The following is a 13,100-nucleotide window of genomic DNA, read 5'->3' as shown; positions in this document are numbered from 1 at the left end:
CCCAAGCTTGACTGTGCGCAGGGATCCTCCCGGGGTCTTGTGAAGATGCTCATTCTGGTGCAGGAGGTCTGGGTGGGGCCCGAGATACTGCATAAAGAGTCAGTTTGTGATGTTCAATATTAATTAATGAGAATGAAAGAGGAAGAGAAATATTTTGTCCTTTGAAAAATTCAATCCTTTAAAGGAGGGCCAGCGACTTTTCGTCAAGACAATGTTTTATTCACATCTTTCTGCTGTAATTATTTAATTGAAAGAGACATAAAAATCATACATCAGCTGACCTTGCTGACATGAGTAAATATACCAGATTACCTATTTGCTTTCCAGACTGCCTCTACCCACTGCTCAACTTAACCAAGGCGAGTTTTATTCTAAATTATTCTAAAATTTGTTCTGGGACTTACCAGGTGGTTCAATGGTTAGGATACTGTGCTTCCAATGCAGGGGCGCGGGTTCAATCCCTGATCAGGGAACTAAGATCCCACGTGCCTTGGCGTGCAGTCAAAACAAAAGTAATTTTTAAAAATGTGTGCTAAGAATAAAAGAAGCCTCTTTTCTTATAGGCAAAGACTAAAGTAACTTTTAAAGTATTAAATGCAAACTAAAATAATAGGAAGACATATTACTTAATAAAGAGTTTTTATTGAGTACTTAACATTTACAAACAACGTTTTTAAGTTTGGCAGCGAGGAAAGAAGAATCTCTGATAGAGAGCCCGTAGGGGTGAAGACTCATGCTATTTACAGAAAAGACTGTGCAAAATTTAATTTTAGCTGGAAGACCTTAGTACAATTCTTAATTTAAATCCTCATATAATTATTATGTGACATCAGAGCAAAAGAGCAGAGCTTTTTTTTTAACTGCCTGAAAATGCACATGTTTTCATCAGTTTTTTAAAAAATACTTTATTTCTTTATTTATTTGACTGCTCCAGGTCTTAGCCATGGGAATCTTTTTAGTTTCACCATTCAAACTCCTAGTTGTGGCACGTGGGATCTAGTTCCCTGGCCAGGGATCGAACTCGGCTCCCCCTGCACTGGGAACAGGGAGTATTAGCCACCGGATCACCAGGGAAGATCCTTATCAGTGTTTTTAAAGAGGAAAAAATTTTATGTGCCTAAATCAATTAAACTTCTCAACATATTGATCTTGTCCAGTTTTTAAATTAAAAATATCCATGATCTTGTCCAATTTTTTAATTAAAAATATCCATCATCTTGGGTAATTTGGTTCTCATTAGTTTGTGTATTCGTTTTCTATTTGCCGTTGTCATAGTTGATCACCGACTTAGGGGTTTAAATGATGTACTTGGCTCCTCTTATAGTTCTGTGGGTCAGAAGTCTGACATTGTCTCACCAGACCAAAGTCAAGGTGTTGGCTGCGCTATGCTCCTCTCTGTAGGGCTGGATTGGATCCCTCTCCTTGCCTTTTCCAGTTTCTACAGGCCACCCACATACCCTAGCCCCTTCCTCCTCCTCACCTTGTACCACTCCAGCCAGCTCTCCACCTCCCTCTTCCACTGTTAAAGGCCCTTGTGTTTACAATGGCCTTGGAAAAATTGGGATAATCGCCCTAGTTGAAGGTCAGTTGATAAGCAACCTTAATTCCCCTTTGCCATAGCATATTGTCAGGTTCCAGGGATTAGGATGCAGACTTGTTTGAGGATATGTTGGGGGCAGGGGCATTATTCCTACTACCAGATCTTTTAAGAAAAGACTGTTTTGCAATTCGAGTACGAATGTCATTTGCATGGTATTCACATTGCATTTCTCACTGATGAGAATTGCTAGAGCTCTTATAACACAAAGGAGCCCTCATTTAGTTGCAGTTACATTGATTCCCCTATTCAGTACTCCTTTTTCAGTAATGGAATCTCTGTCACTTATTAGCATTAAGGATGACATAGAGTGGCCAGTTTCCTGAGCTTTTACTGTAAGATAGATGTTATCCGGAAAGTCCTAAAAATTTTGGATAATGGTACTATTTACAATAGCCAAGACATGGAAGCAACCTACATGTGCATTGACAGAGGAATGGATAAACAAGTTGTGGCAAATATATGCAGTAGAATATTCAGTTCAGTTCAGTTCAGTCATTCAGTCGTGTCCGACTCTTTGCGACCCCATGAATCGCAGCACGCCAGGCCTCCCTGTCCATCACAGTCTCCCAGAGTTCACTCAAACTCACGTCCATCAAGTCGGTGATGCCATCCAGCCATCTCATCCTCTGTCGTCCCCTTCTCCTCCTGCCCCCAATCCTTCCCAGCATCAGAGTCTTTTCCAATGAGTCAACTCTTCGCCTGAGGTGGCCAAAGTACTGGAGTTTCAGCTTTAGCATCATTCCTTCCAAAGAAATCCCAGGGCTGATCTCCTTCAGATTGGACTGGTTGGATCTCCTTGCAGTCCAAGGGATTCTCAAGAGTCTTCTCCAACACCACAGTTCAAAAGCATCAGTTCTTCGGCGCTCAGCCTTCTTCACAGTCCAACTCTTGCATCCATACATGCCCACAGGAAAAACCATAGCCTTGACTAGACGGACCTTTGTTGGCAAAGTAATGTCTCTGCTTTTCACTATGCTGTCTAGGTTGGTAGATATGGCTACCGTATCTACTGAATATTACTAGTAGTAGAATATTACTCAGCCGTAAAAAGGAATGAAATAATGCCACTTGCAGTAACATGGACGGACCTAGAGATTATATTAAGTGGCATACGTTGGGCAGAGAAAGACAAATGCCATATTATATCACTTACATGAGGAACCTAATTTAAAAAATGATACAAATGAACTTATTTACAAAATAGAAACAGACTCGCAGGTCTCAAAATTAAGCTTATGGTTATCAAAGGGTGAAACATGGCGGGGGGGTGATAAATTGGGAGATTGGGATTAACATATACACACCACTATATATAAAATAGATAACTAATAAGAACCCAAACAACAAGGATCTACTGTATATCACAGGGAACTCTACTCAATATTCTGTGATAATTTATATGGGGAAAGGGTCTGAAAAAAGAAGGGATGTATATGTATGTAAACTGATTCACTTTGTTGTACACGAAAAACCAACACAACATTGTAAATTATCTATACACTAATAAAAAGTTTTTAAGTAAATTCAATTAAGATTCAATTGAGATACCAGAAAATTCTCAGCTTTTCCATCTGCACTGTGGTTTCATCCAATGGCATTTCTTGCAGGCTTGTAAGAAATGAAAAATGAAAAAAAAGAAAAATAGATTCTTTTTACAAGGGAAGTCTAGGTTCGTAACTACCAACAGTTCTCACGACAAGCCTTTGGGGATTTGTACCAATGATGAGAAATCTGATGTGAAAGAAACTATACTGAGAAAATGAGCATGCCTTGGAAGCTCAGGCTCTTATTTCTGCTTTTTCTTCTTTATGAACATTGCAGGTGTCCCTGGCTCCATGCCAAATGCATCCTGGGCCGGTGACCTCAGAGCTGTGAAGTGGCTTGACATGGAAGATAAACACGGAGGCTGCCACGGTGAGGCATTCTTTTCAAACTTTGAGGCCACTCTGCTTGTTGGTGTTGGCATGAAAGGAGCTGTGGAATACAGGGGTTCTCACAGACAGACCTGCTGGTTCATTTAGACAGCCTGTGAATTATTAAACAGAGTAACTAGAGGCACAGTCCTTGAAAAGTTAATGTGTTTTTTTTTTAGGTAGTATTAATTTTTAAAAATATTTATTTATTTTTGGCTGCACCGAGTCTTCCTTGCCGTGCGTGGGCTTTCTCTAGTTGCGGTGAGCAGGGGCTATTCTCTAGTTGTGGTGGCTTCTCTGGTGGAGCACAGGCTTTGTTGCCCTGCACCAAGTGGGATCCTGGTTCCCACACCAAGGACCGAACCTGTATCCCCTGCATTGGCAGGCAGATGCTTCACCACTGGACCACCAGGGAAGTCCCAAGTTTAAGATGCTGGGAGGGATTGGGGGCAGGAGGAGAAGGGGACGACAGAGGATGAGATGGCTGGATGGCGTCACTGACTTGATGGACGTGGGTCTGGGTGAACTCCGGGAGTTGGTGATGGACAGGGAGGCCTGGCGTGTTGCGATTCATGGGGTCGCGAAGAGTTGGACACGACTGAGCGACTGAACTGAACTGAGCTGAACTGAAAGACATTCTCTGTCCTCTGATTACCTAGGGAGATGTAGAGTTAGGCTCAAATTATAATGGTACTTTCCTCTTGCTAGTTTCTGTTCTCTTCTTCTTCTTCCTTCCTCTTTCTGTCCCTTTTGAGGGTGCAGCAGTTAGGAGGAGCAAGTGGTCAGGATGAGAAGTGATGTCATCTTCTCTCCATGGAGCCCCCTCCCTCACATCAGCCTCTGCTCCCTCCACCAATGGGTTTCCAGGTGGCGTGGAGGTATTTGCTCCGGTATGATGGCAGGTGACAGCAACAAGAGAGATTGCCCCTCTCAATGGATAAGAACTAGAAGACAAGTAGCTGTGAAGAAGACTTTTCATCAGTCTTGGTGTATATTCCATTAAGACTCTGGCCTGGTACATGGCAGGCGTGCGTGTTTGTTGACGAGAGTGAGCATAACAAAGTACCACAGACTGAGTGGTTTAAACCACCGACATTTCTTCGCTTACAGTCCTGGATGCTGGAAGTCGGAGGCTCGAAGTGGCAGTAGCTTTGACTTTTCCTGGGGCCTCTCCCCTTGGCTTGCAGACAGCCATCTTTGCCCCGTGTGCTCACGTGACCTACCCTCTGCGTGTGTCTGTGTCCTAATCGCTTCTTATAAGGACCCCAGTCCTACTGGATCAGGGCCATCCATTAGACCTCATTTAACTCAGTTATCTCTTTAAGGGCCCTACATCTAACACAGTTCCATCCTGATGTGCTGGAGGTTAGGACTTCGACATGTGAATTTGGGGGAAATACAATGCAGTCTGTAAAAGAAGGCCGTAAATATATATTCAGTGAATGAGTGATGAAGTGATGAAGCGAACAGTTGAGTGAGTGAATAGGAAGGTCTGCCCTGTAAAGTGTGGCCTCCTCCCCCCGCCATTCAATTTATAGCTTCATTTATTAGTCCTTTTATTCTACACCTAACATTTCAGACAATAAATAATAATAATATTTTCACCTAGTAGTGTCCGACTTTCTGTGACTCCATGGAATGTAGCCTGCCAGGCTCTTCTGTCCATGGAATTCTCCAGGCAAGAACACTGGAGTAGGTTGCCATTTCCTTCTCTATGAAGAAGAGAAATGGCAACATTTCAGATCAAAACTCCAGATTGCTGCGTCTCGCCAGCTCTCCATCACGCTCGTGCTCCTTCCCAGGCGTGTCTCTTGAGGTCCTCCCCCCATTATAGAGGCCAGCATCCTTGTGTCCCTGCACAGTCTTTCTGCAAGTATATTCATGTCTTTACCTTAATTGGCCCACGTTTTCCCCAGAGGACAGCTCATTGCCACCTGGCTGCATAGCCTGCCCTCCTAGTGGGGAGAGGAAAATGGAGAGGAGGGTATTGTGCACTTTGATCTCTTGGGTCTTCCTTAGAAAATGGACCATCTCCATCAGTGAGGGTCCCAGTATTTGGGATAGGCTGTCTTCTCCACATCCTTCTATAACCCCTATCACGTGGCCTCTAGGGCCACTGCGGTCATCTTCCAATCTGCTTCTCCTCCTCTTCTCTGGCTGTAGCACTTGAAGACGTCAACATCTACAGCATGGACCCATGTGATGAGATTACTTTGCAGCCAAGCCCTCCCCCGCCCACCCCGCTCCCTGCAGAGGTTCGTGTCCATTGTGTATCAGCCACTTGCACTCCCCGCCCAAGTAGAGACATACCTTCAGTCTCCCTGACATCGCCTGTATCCAGGACCTGCCTCAGTAGAGAAGGTATAGACTCGTCAGATTTGCCTTTTTGTAAGGACTTTTGGGCTCCCCAGGTTGCTCAGTGATAAACAATCTTCCTGCCAATGCTGGAGACGCAAGTTCCATCCCTGGGTCAGGAAGATCCCTTGGAGAAGGAAATGGCAAACCTGCTCCAGTATTTCTGCCTGGGAAATCCCACGGACAGAGGGGACTGATGGGTTAGCAACTAAACAACAACAACATGTCATGATGACATGACAGGTGGAGCCGTGAAAGTAGCCTCTAGCCAGGAACTGCATAGGGTTCAAAGTTTGGGTAGCCCAGCCTGCCCTCTTCAAACAAATGGCTCAGTTTTTTCTACTCTTAATACCCGTTATGCCATTTGAAAGCCTTAAACTGTTAGCATTTAAAATATTTGTCCCCAAACCACTATACAGAGAAAAGAAAAAGGCACAGTCTGGACAGAGGAGGTAGAAATTTATGTCAACCCAGCAAGTCAGTAATACCATCTGGATCTTGTCCCCTTGGCTGTATTAGTTCCAAACCTGTGCGTGTAGCCACTTTCCAAGCCTTGTTAGCATTTAGAATCACAGAGTACCATTCTAGACCTGTGGTCTTGAATGTGGAGCTCCCATCTCTGATTCCAATCTCTTCGTCTTCCTTCACCAACTTATATGCTATATATTTTACTGTCTTTCTTCCCCAGAACAGAATAGAAGACCCAGCAATGCTGGGGTTTTTGACCGGTTTGTTCATTCCTATAACCCCACATCTAAAATATGATGTTGTCATGTTAGATATGTTTGCTTTTTTAAAATTGGGACTTCCAGAGATTCAGCTTTCTGGCTCCCTCCTCCTACGGGTTCTTTATGAGGACCTCTTGTCTAACCTGTGTACTGTGTCAGCTTTTCATGCTGTTCTCTCAAACATTTTAGGTTCCCTTGGCATTTAATCCTAGGAGGCTGATTCCTACGCATAATCATTACTGTCATCTGCTTTTTGCCATTCCCTAGGCAGAACACTGCTGAAGAATGCTCCAGAACTGTCCTAAACTCACCCACCATCTCCCTTCAGCTGTTCCCTCTGGCTGCCCGCTTGTTCTTTTATTTACGTCATTATTGTCCTGGTACTCTTCATGGTATACACATTTTCAGCTTTTTGGCTCACCTTTAAACTCCTAATCTTGTGCTGAAACAGCCTCTCTACTCTCCAAAGGTGATCATTTCAACTTTGGGAAGAACTTTGAAGACACTTGATTAAAATCACCTTATCAGTTCCTTTATCAGGTCATCCCTTTCCTCCATCTTAGAGCATTTTGGGGTTTTTTTTGGGTGGGGGCGGCTGCATTGTGTCTTAATTGCAGAATCTTCATTGTGGAATTCGGGATCTGGTATGTGGGATCTTATTTCCCTGACCTGGGATCGAACTCACGTCCCCTGCATTGGGAGGTGGATTCTTAACCACTGGACCACCAGGGAAGTCCCCATCATAGGGCATTTGGGACCCTTTCTCACATTGTTGCTTCCTGTTTCAAGAAGAAAAGTGACCCATCCTCCCAACCAAGGTCCCCATCGGGCCTCAGTTATGTGTGGGTCCATCTCAGTTATGCCATTGCTCTCTTGCATTCTGAGTGACTCTGTCTCTGCTGGTTCTTTTCCTTCTCTCTGCCAAGATGTATTTTCTGCCTCTGTCCTCAAGACCAAGCTGTCTAGGCTCTCTCTACACGATCCAGCCCTAAATCTTCTCTCCTGTTCACTTTCATTTCTTAAGCATGGGTGTGCTGTTTGTGTACCAAGTTCTTCTCACCTACCACCAGGTTATTCTTTAACATCCCCCGAACTCTGGCTTCTTTCTCCAGTGATTTTCACTGTCTCCTGTCTCTCTTCCCAGCCACATTGAGTTAATTATCAAGTCCCATCGGTCCTTCTGTACTCTGTCTCTAATAGCTTTCCTTTCCCACTCATGGCAACCATTAACTTCAAACAAACTCTCTGGTTTACACGATTACTACAGTCTCTTGATTGGTTCTTAATGTACCTGGCAAAGCTCTGCGAAATTAATCTTGCTGAAATCTATTTCATCATTTGATTCTTCTATTAAATTTCTCCAACCCTTTCAAAAAAAAGGTATAAAAATGGCCCAAACCTTTCATCTATTTTAAGACAGTCAACCATAGTAGTTCTACCATATGCCAAACAAATCTGGAAAGAGTGCAAACTTCTTACAGCTTCCTTGTTTTGAAACTGTTCCCCAGCAAACTCTTTTTTGTAGCAGAAAATTCCCCTCTCTGCATTTTTCCACCTGAAGTTTTCCCATCCATCTTGAGATGCTTCCCAATTCTACCCACCTGTGAACTCTCCACTCATCCTTCTCTATACTTTTCATTCAATAACTATTAATTTAACATCTGATATTTACCAGGCACTGTTCCAAATGTGGCTTACTCAATGGCTTGGCAGTAAAGAGTCCACCTACAACTCGGGAGACATGGGTTCGATCCCTGGGTTGGGAAGATCCCATGGAAAAGGAAATGGCAATCCATTCCAGTATTCTTGCCTGGAAAATCCCATGGACAGAGGAGCCTGGCGGGCTACAGTCCATGAGGTTGCAAAAAGTCGGACTTGACTGAGCACTCACACTTGTTGTAGATTTAGGGGACACAGAAGTAAACACAGTGGTCTCAAATTTCAACTCTTGAGCTTATATTCTAGTCTGGGGAGAAAGACAACAAAGAAACATGTGTGTTGGTAATGAGTACCAAAAGGAAAATGAATCAGGGAAGAAGGAAAGGAGGTCAGAAATGGCCTCACTGAGAGGATGGCCTTGAAGTAGATTCCTGAGTGGTGCCAGAGGGAGCCTTGAGGATGTATGGTGGAAGGGCGTGGTCCGGGGGAGGAAGGGCAAACACGGATGCTTGGGTTGCTCAGGACCAGCGAGGGGGCCAGTGTGACTGATGTGAAGATTATTAAGGGTTATAACTGAATGAGTAAGTGGTGAGAGGTGAGTCCGGGTGAGGAGGGCCAGACTCTGAGGAGTCCTGAACGCCATTGCTAGGATTTTGGCTTTTTCTCCAAATGAGACAAGAAGCCATCAGAGGGTTTTGAGCAACAGACACATCTTCAGTGCTTAACGTTTAAAACAGCCACTCTGGCTGCTGTGCTGGGAATATGCTAACAGGCAAAAACGGAATTGACGAGCCTATCTGCAGGGAAGGAATGGAGACTCAGATATAGAGACTGGACTTATGGAAACTGGGGGGGAAGGAGAGAGTGGGACAAACGGAGAACGTAGCTGGCTCTGTGATGACCTGGAGAGGTGGGGCTGGGGCGGGCTCAAGAGGGAGGTGATACATGTACAGTTATGGCTAATTTGCCTTGTCGTGTGGCAGAAACCAATACAACATTGTAAAGCAGTTTTCCCCAATTAAAAGTAAATTTTTTAAAATAAATGGAGGCACTGGGAACCAGTCAGACAGGAAGATGGAGGCAACTTGACTAGGATGGAGGTATCGGAGGGGGTGAAATGTGGTCAAATTGCATTAATATTTTGAAGGTTGAGCTGACAAGGTTGCCGCCAGATTGGATGTGGGGTGTGGAAGGAAGGGGGAAAAGGGCCGAGTGTACTGAAGAGTAGGCTTGCCCTGGATTACGATAGAGAAGACTTGGAGAGGATTAGGAGTTCATAGGTGACGTGTGGGTGAGGTTTATTCCCCATTTAAGAGGAGAGATAGGGCCTTCCCTGGTGGTCCAGTGGTTAGGACTCCAAGCTTCCAATGCCGGGGACTCAAGTTCGATCCCTGCTTGGGGAACTGGGATCCTGCATGCTTTGCAGCGAGGCCAAAAGTTCCTAATTTAAAAAAAAAACACACAAAAAACCTCATACATAATAGAGATAAAGTAGGCTCTTGGATAGCCCAGGGAAGAGACCCGACCAACTCAGCCCACAAAGACCCCTCCCATCTGTCTACATATAGGACGTCTCATCCGTGAAACCCAAAGTTCATAATGTGTGAATTGCCTTGTGATCCCTATTGTGTTTTTCCTTTGGACTACTTAACTCTCATTTTCTGTAAGTACATATTTGTATCTTTGTCTCCTCATAGAAAGTTTAACTTCCTTGTGGGCTGGGCTGACGCAATCCTACTTCGGAATCCCCTAGCGCTTGGCACAGTCCTAGCCCTGCAGCAGTCAGTTGGACACCCTACTGTTCTGCAAGCTCACCCCTGTTGACATGGAAACAAGCCTATTTTGACTGTTTTCTTGTTCTCTCCTATTACAGGCCACTATGTCCATGACATTTGTATCTATGGCAACGGAGACTTAAAGTGGTTGATTAATTCGTCAAGCCTCTTTGCAAACAAGTTTGAGCTCACTGCATACCCCCTCACTGTGGAATGCCTGGAACTGAGGCTTCGAGAAAGAACCCTGAATCAGAGTGAAATTGCAATACAGCCCAGCTGGCATTTCTGATCTACAGCCACTCACAGTCTAAAGGGAAATTGCCTCTGGGAAGGAGAGCCTTTCTTTGGGAGAAAAACTTTGCCTGGGTTATATGAACAGTCTCAGGGCCAAGGTTATAGCTTCAGGACCTGACTACATAATTACACGTCAAAATGTCTGCTAGACACTGTGAAATGTGCTGTCAGGATGCTTGCACGGTGATACTGGTTTTTAGGCCACTCTGGCAGTTTCTTGAGGTTCACCGCTCTTTCAGGCTCATGTCCCGATCTGTGATAAATTGAACTGTTTTCAGATCTTTGCATCAGACCCTCATCGTATATAAATGTTCGCATGAAAAGGAGAATGGTGGATAATACTATTTAGGGAAATAAGAATCAAGTTTCTTTGAAGAAGGAATCTTTTATCACAGATCTGTAGCCTCACATGAATGGACTCCCCTGCTCTTTGCTCAGCTGCACGTCGGCATAGAAACTGCTTTCAGGTAACTCTCCAGTCTCCTTTAGAACTTGAGCTGCTAGAACTGAGAACTTGGTCTTGTTCCTGAGTTTCAACAGTAACATTTTCAAGTTTCCTGTGCCTACAGGTTGTTTTTTTTTACATTCTTTACATTCTGTATAGAATGTAAAGTTATTCACAGGAGACCAAATTTAAGACAGCCGTCACTGCCTGCTACTTCAGTAAAAGATTCTCAGGTAGTTCGCTTCTTGAATATTTGTCAGAGTGTCCTCTGACCCCTCGTCCATCATTTTCCATTGAGAACATGGAAAAGTTCTTGAAGAATGAAGGTATTTCAAGAGGGGAAGTGCTATTGCATGGGTGTAGCCTCAAGCCTTGACTATTTCAGGATAAATCACTTCCCTTTTTTGCCTCCACCCCCACCAAAGTGGGGCTTTCCCAATGGCTCAGTGGTAAAGAATCTGCCTGTGATGCAGAAGACACAGGAGATCTGGATTCAATCCCTGGGTCGGGAAGATCCCATAGAGAAGGAAATGGCTACCCACTTCAGTATTCTTGCCTGGGAAATCCCATGGACAGAGAAGCCTGGTGGGCTACCGTCCTGGGGTCACAAAGAGTAGGACGTGACTGAAGTGACTAAGCATGCACACACCACCGAAGTGATCTTACCTGCAAAATGGAGACCAAATTCTATCCCATGAACCTTTAAGGAGTCCACAGTGTTCTCTGGGTAACTTTGCAGTGCTTGTGGGGTCTTAGGAGTGCCTGGATTTTTAAAAGCTTTCAATTGTGCGAGAGCCTCTTTGTCACTTGTCCTTTATCCCATTCATCCATCCAATCCATAAGTATTTCTTGGGTGTCTACTATACACCAGACACGTGCAGAGATAAGAAGTGAGAAGCTTTTTCACTCTGAAAATCTTGGCAATAAAGCCAAGATTGGAAAGAGAATCTCTAGAACTCCAGAGAATCTCACAAAGTATATTATCCCCGCCGGCTCCGGCCACCCCACGAGGCATGTGGAGCTCCCCTGACCGGGGATCAAGCCCTCGGACCCTGCAGTAGAAGTGCGGACTCCTAACCACTAGACCACCAGGGAGTGGCTGTAGTGGTGGGCTTATGGATTGTCATATCAGGCCCAAGATATCACCAATTTCAAAGTGAGGTCTAAATCAGAGAATATTCTGAAGAGAGAAGGGAGGCTGGAGACAGAGGCCACAGCTGATTGTCTTCTAGGCAACCTGCTTTCTCTTTGACCTCTCAGGGCATTCAGATCTCACAGTGCTCTTGCAAACTCGCACAATTACCCCATCTTGCAGATGAAGTGACTGAGGCTTAGAGAGGTTGTTAGTAAGCATGAGAAAACAAGTGCTCTGAGAATCAGGCTTCTCTTACTGGTCTCCTTAGTTCATTTCCTAAGGTGGAGCGTCTCGAGAGGGTGAAGTGAAGCCATACTTAGCATCCCAGAACGGTTTCAGTGTTCACACTGAGAAAACGTCCTGTCACGTCCAAAAAATGTGAAGTCTCCTTTTGTACTCCATCCAGTTCCTTGGTATTTATTTATTCTAATGAAAAACAGCGACTACGACTAACGATACATTTAATCCACGCAATGTTACTTTTTCTGCAGTTGTGCCTGTTGAATGTTAATTATCTTTAACTTAAGGAAGCCCTTAATCATATTTAATGACCTTGAATTTAATGACTTTTAATGATTTTGAAGTAAAATCTGTCCTTTTTCCTGTTGCCGAGAGAGATGGAAGTGCACTGGGTGACGAAAAGTCAAGGGGTAGGGAACACACCCGGAGCTAAAGGCAGAATTTAAAATCACCTTTTTTTTTTAACTTACATCACACCACTTGAGGAGCTTTACACTGGATCTTCCTCTTGCAGAAGAAGAAATCTTTTGGAATAGAAGATGTTTACATATCTGTTGGTCATTTCTTCTGTGTCTCAAATACTTTAATGTTGGGAGAGTTTAATGTTTGAACTAGTGGGTTTCTGCGGGCCCATGAAGATGCCCTGAAAATTTTGTTTTCGATGATGTTCCATGTTGTTTTCTTGGAAATAAATTAATATATTGTTTTCCACACTGGGGACTGTTGTTTGGCTTTATTTGATCAGTATTTAACAAGCCCATCTTCCCAGCATTGTCTTTCTTAGAAAATTTTATCTGGCTGTGTCAGGTCTTAGTTGCAGCAGGTGGGATCTTTTGTTGTGGCTCCGGGCTCAGTAGCTGTGGCGCATGGGCTCAGCCGCACCAGGGTACCTGGGATCTTAGTTCCTCAGCCAGGGATCGAACCCGCAGCCCCGGCACTGCAAGGCAGATTCCTAA

At 44.3% G+C, this 13,100-nt stretch overlaps 1 protein-coding gene across 1 annotated transcript in view; it reads left to right on the top strand.

Moving 5' to 3' along the window:
* LOC147347765 (N-acetyllactosaminide beta-1,6-N-acetylglucosaminyl-transferase-like) overlaps nt 1-12,857 on the top strand; it is a 38,191-nt gene extending 25,334 nt beyond the window's left edge. The window contains exons 2-3 of the mRNA XM_086370342.1: nt 3,422-3,514; nt 10,129-12,857. Coding sequence (XP_086226468.1) covers nt 3,422-3,514; nt 10,129-10,319 — 284 coding nt within the window. The 3' untranslated portion in view covers nt 10,320-12,857. The remainder of the gene's footprint in view (nt 1-3,421; nt 3,515-10,128) is intronic.
* The last annotated feature ends 243 nt before the right edge of the window (nt 12,858-13,100 follow it).

The sequence above is a fragment of the Bos grunniens genome, chromosome 23, assembly GCF_055505025.1.
Source record: "Bos grunniens cultivar Pamir isolate PY7600 chromosome 23, Bosgru_T2T1.0, whole genome shotgun sequence".
In the NCBI taxonomy this organism is placed as follows: domain Eukaryota; kingdom Metazoa; phylum Chordata; class Mammalia; order Artiodactyla; family Bovidae; genus Bos; species Bos grunniens.
Note: the sequence above shows the minus strand (reverse complement) of the source record. Positions and strands in the feature narration are given on the sequence as shown.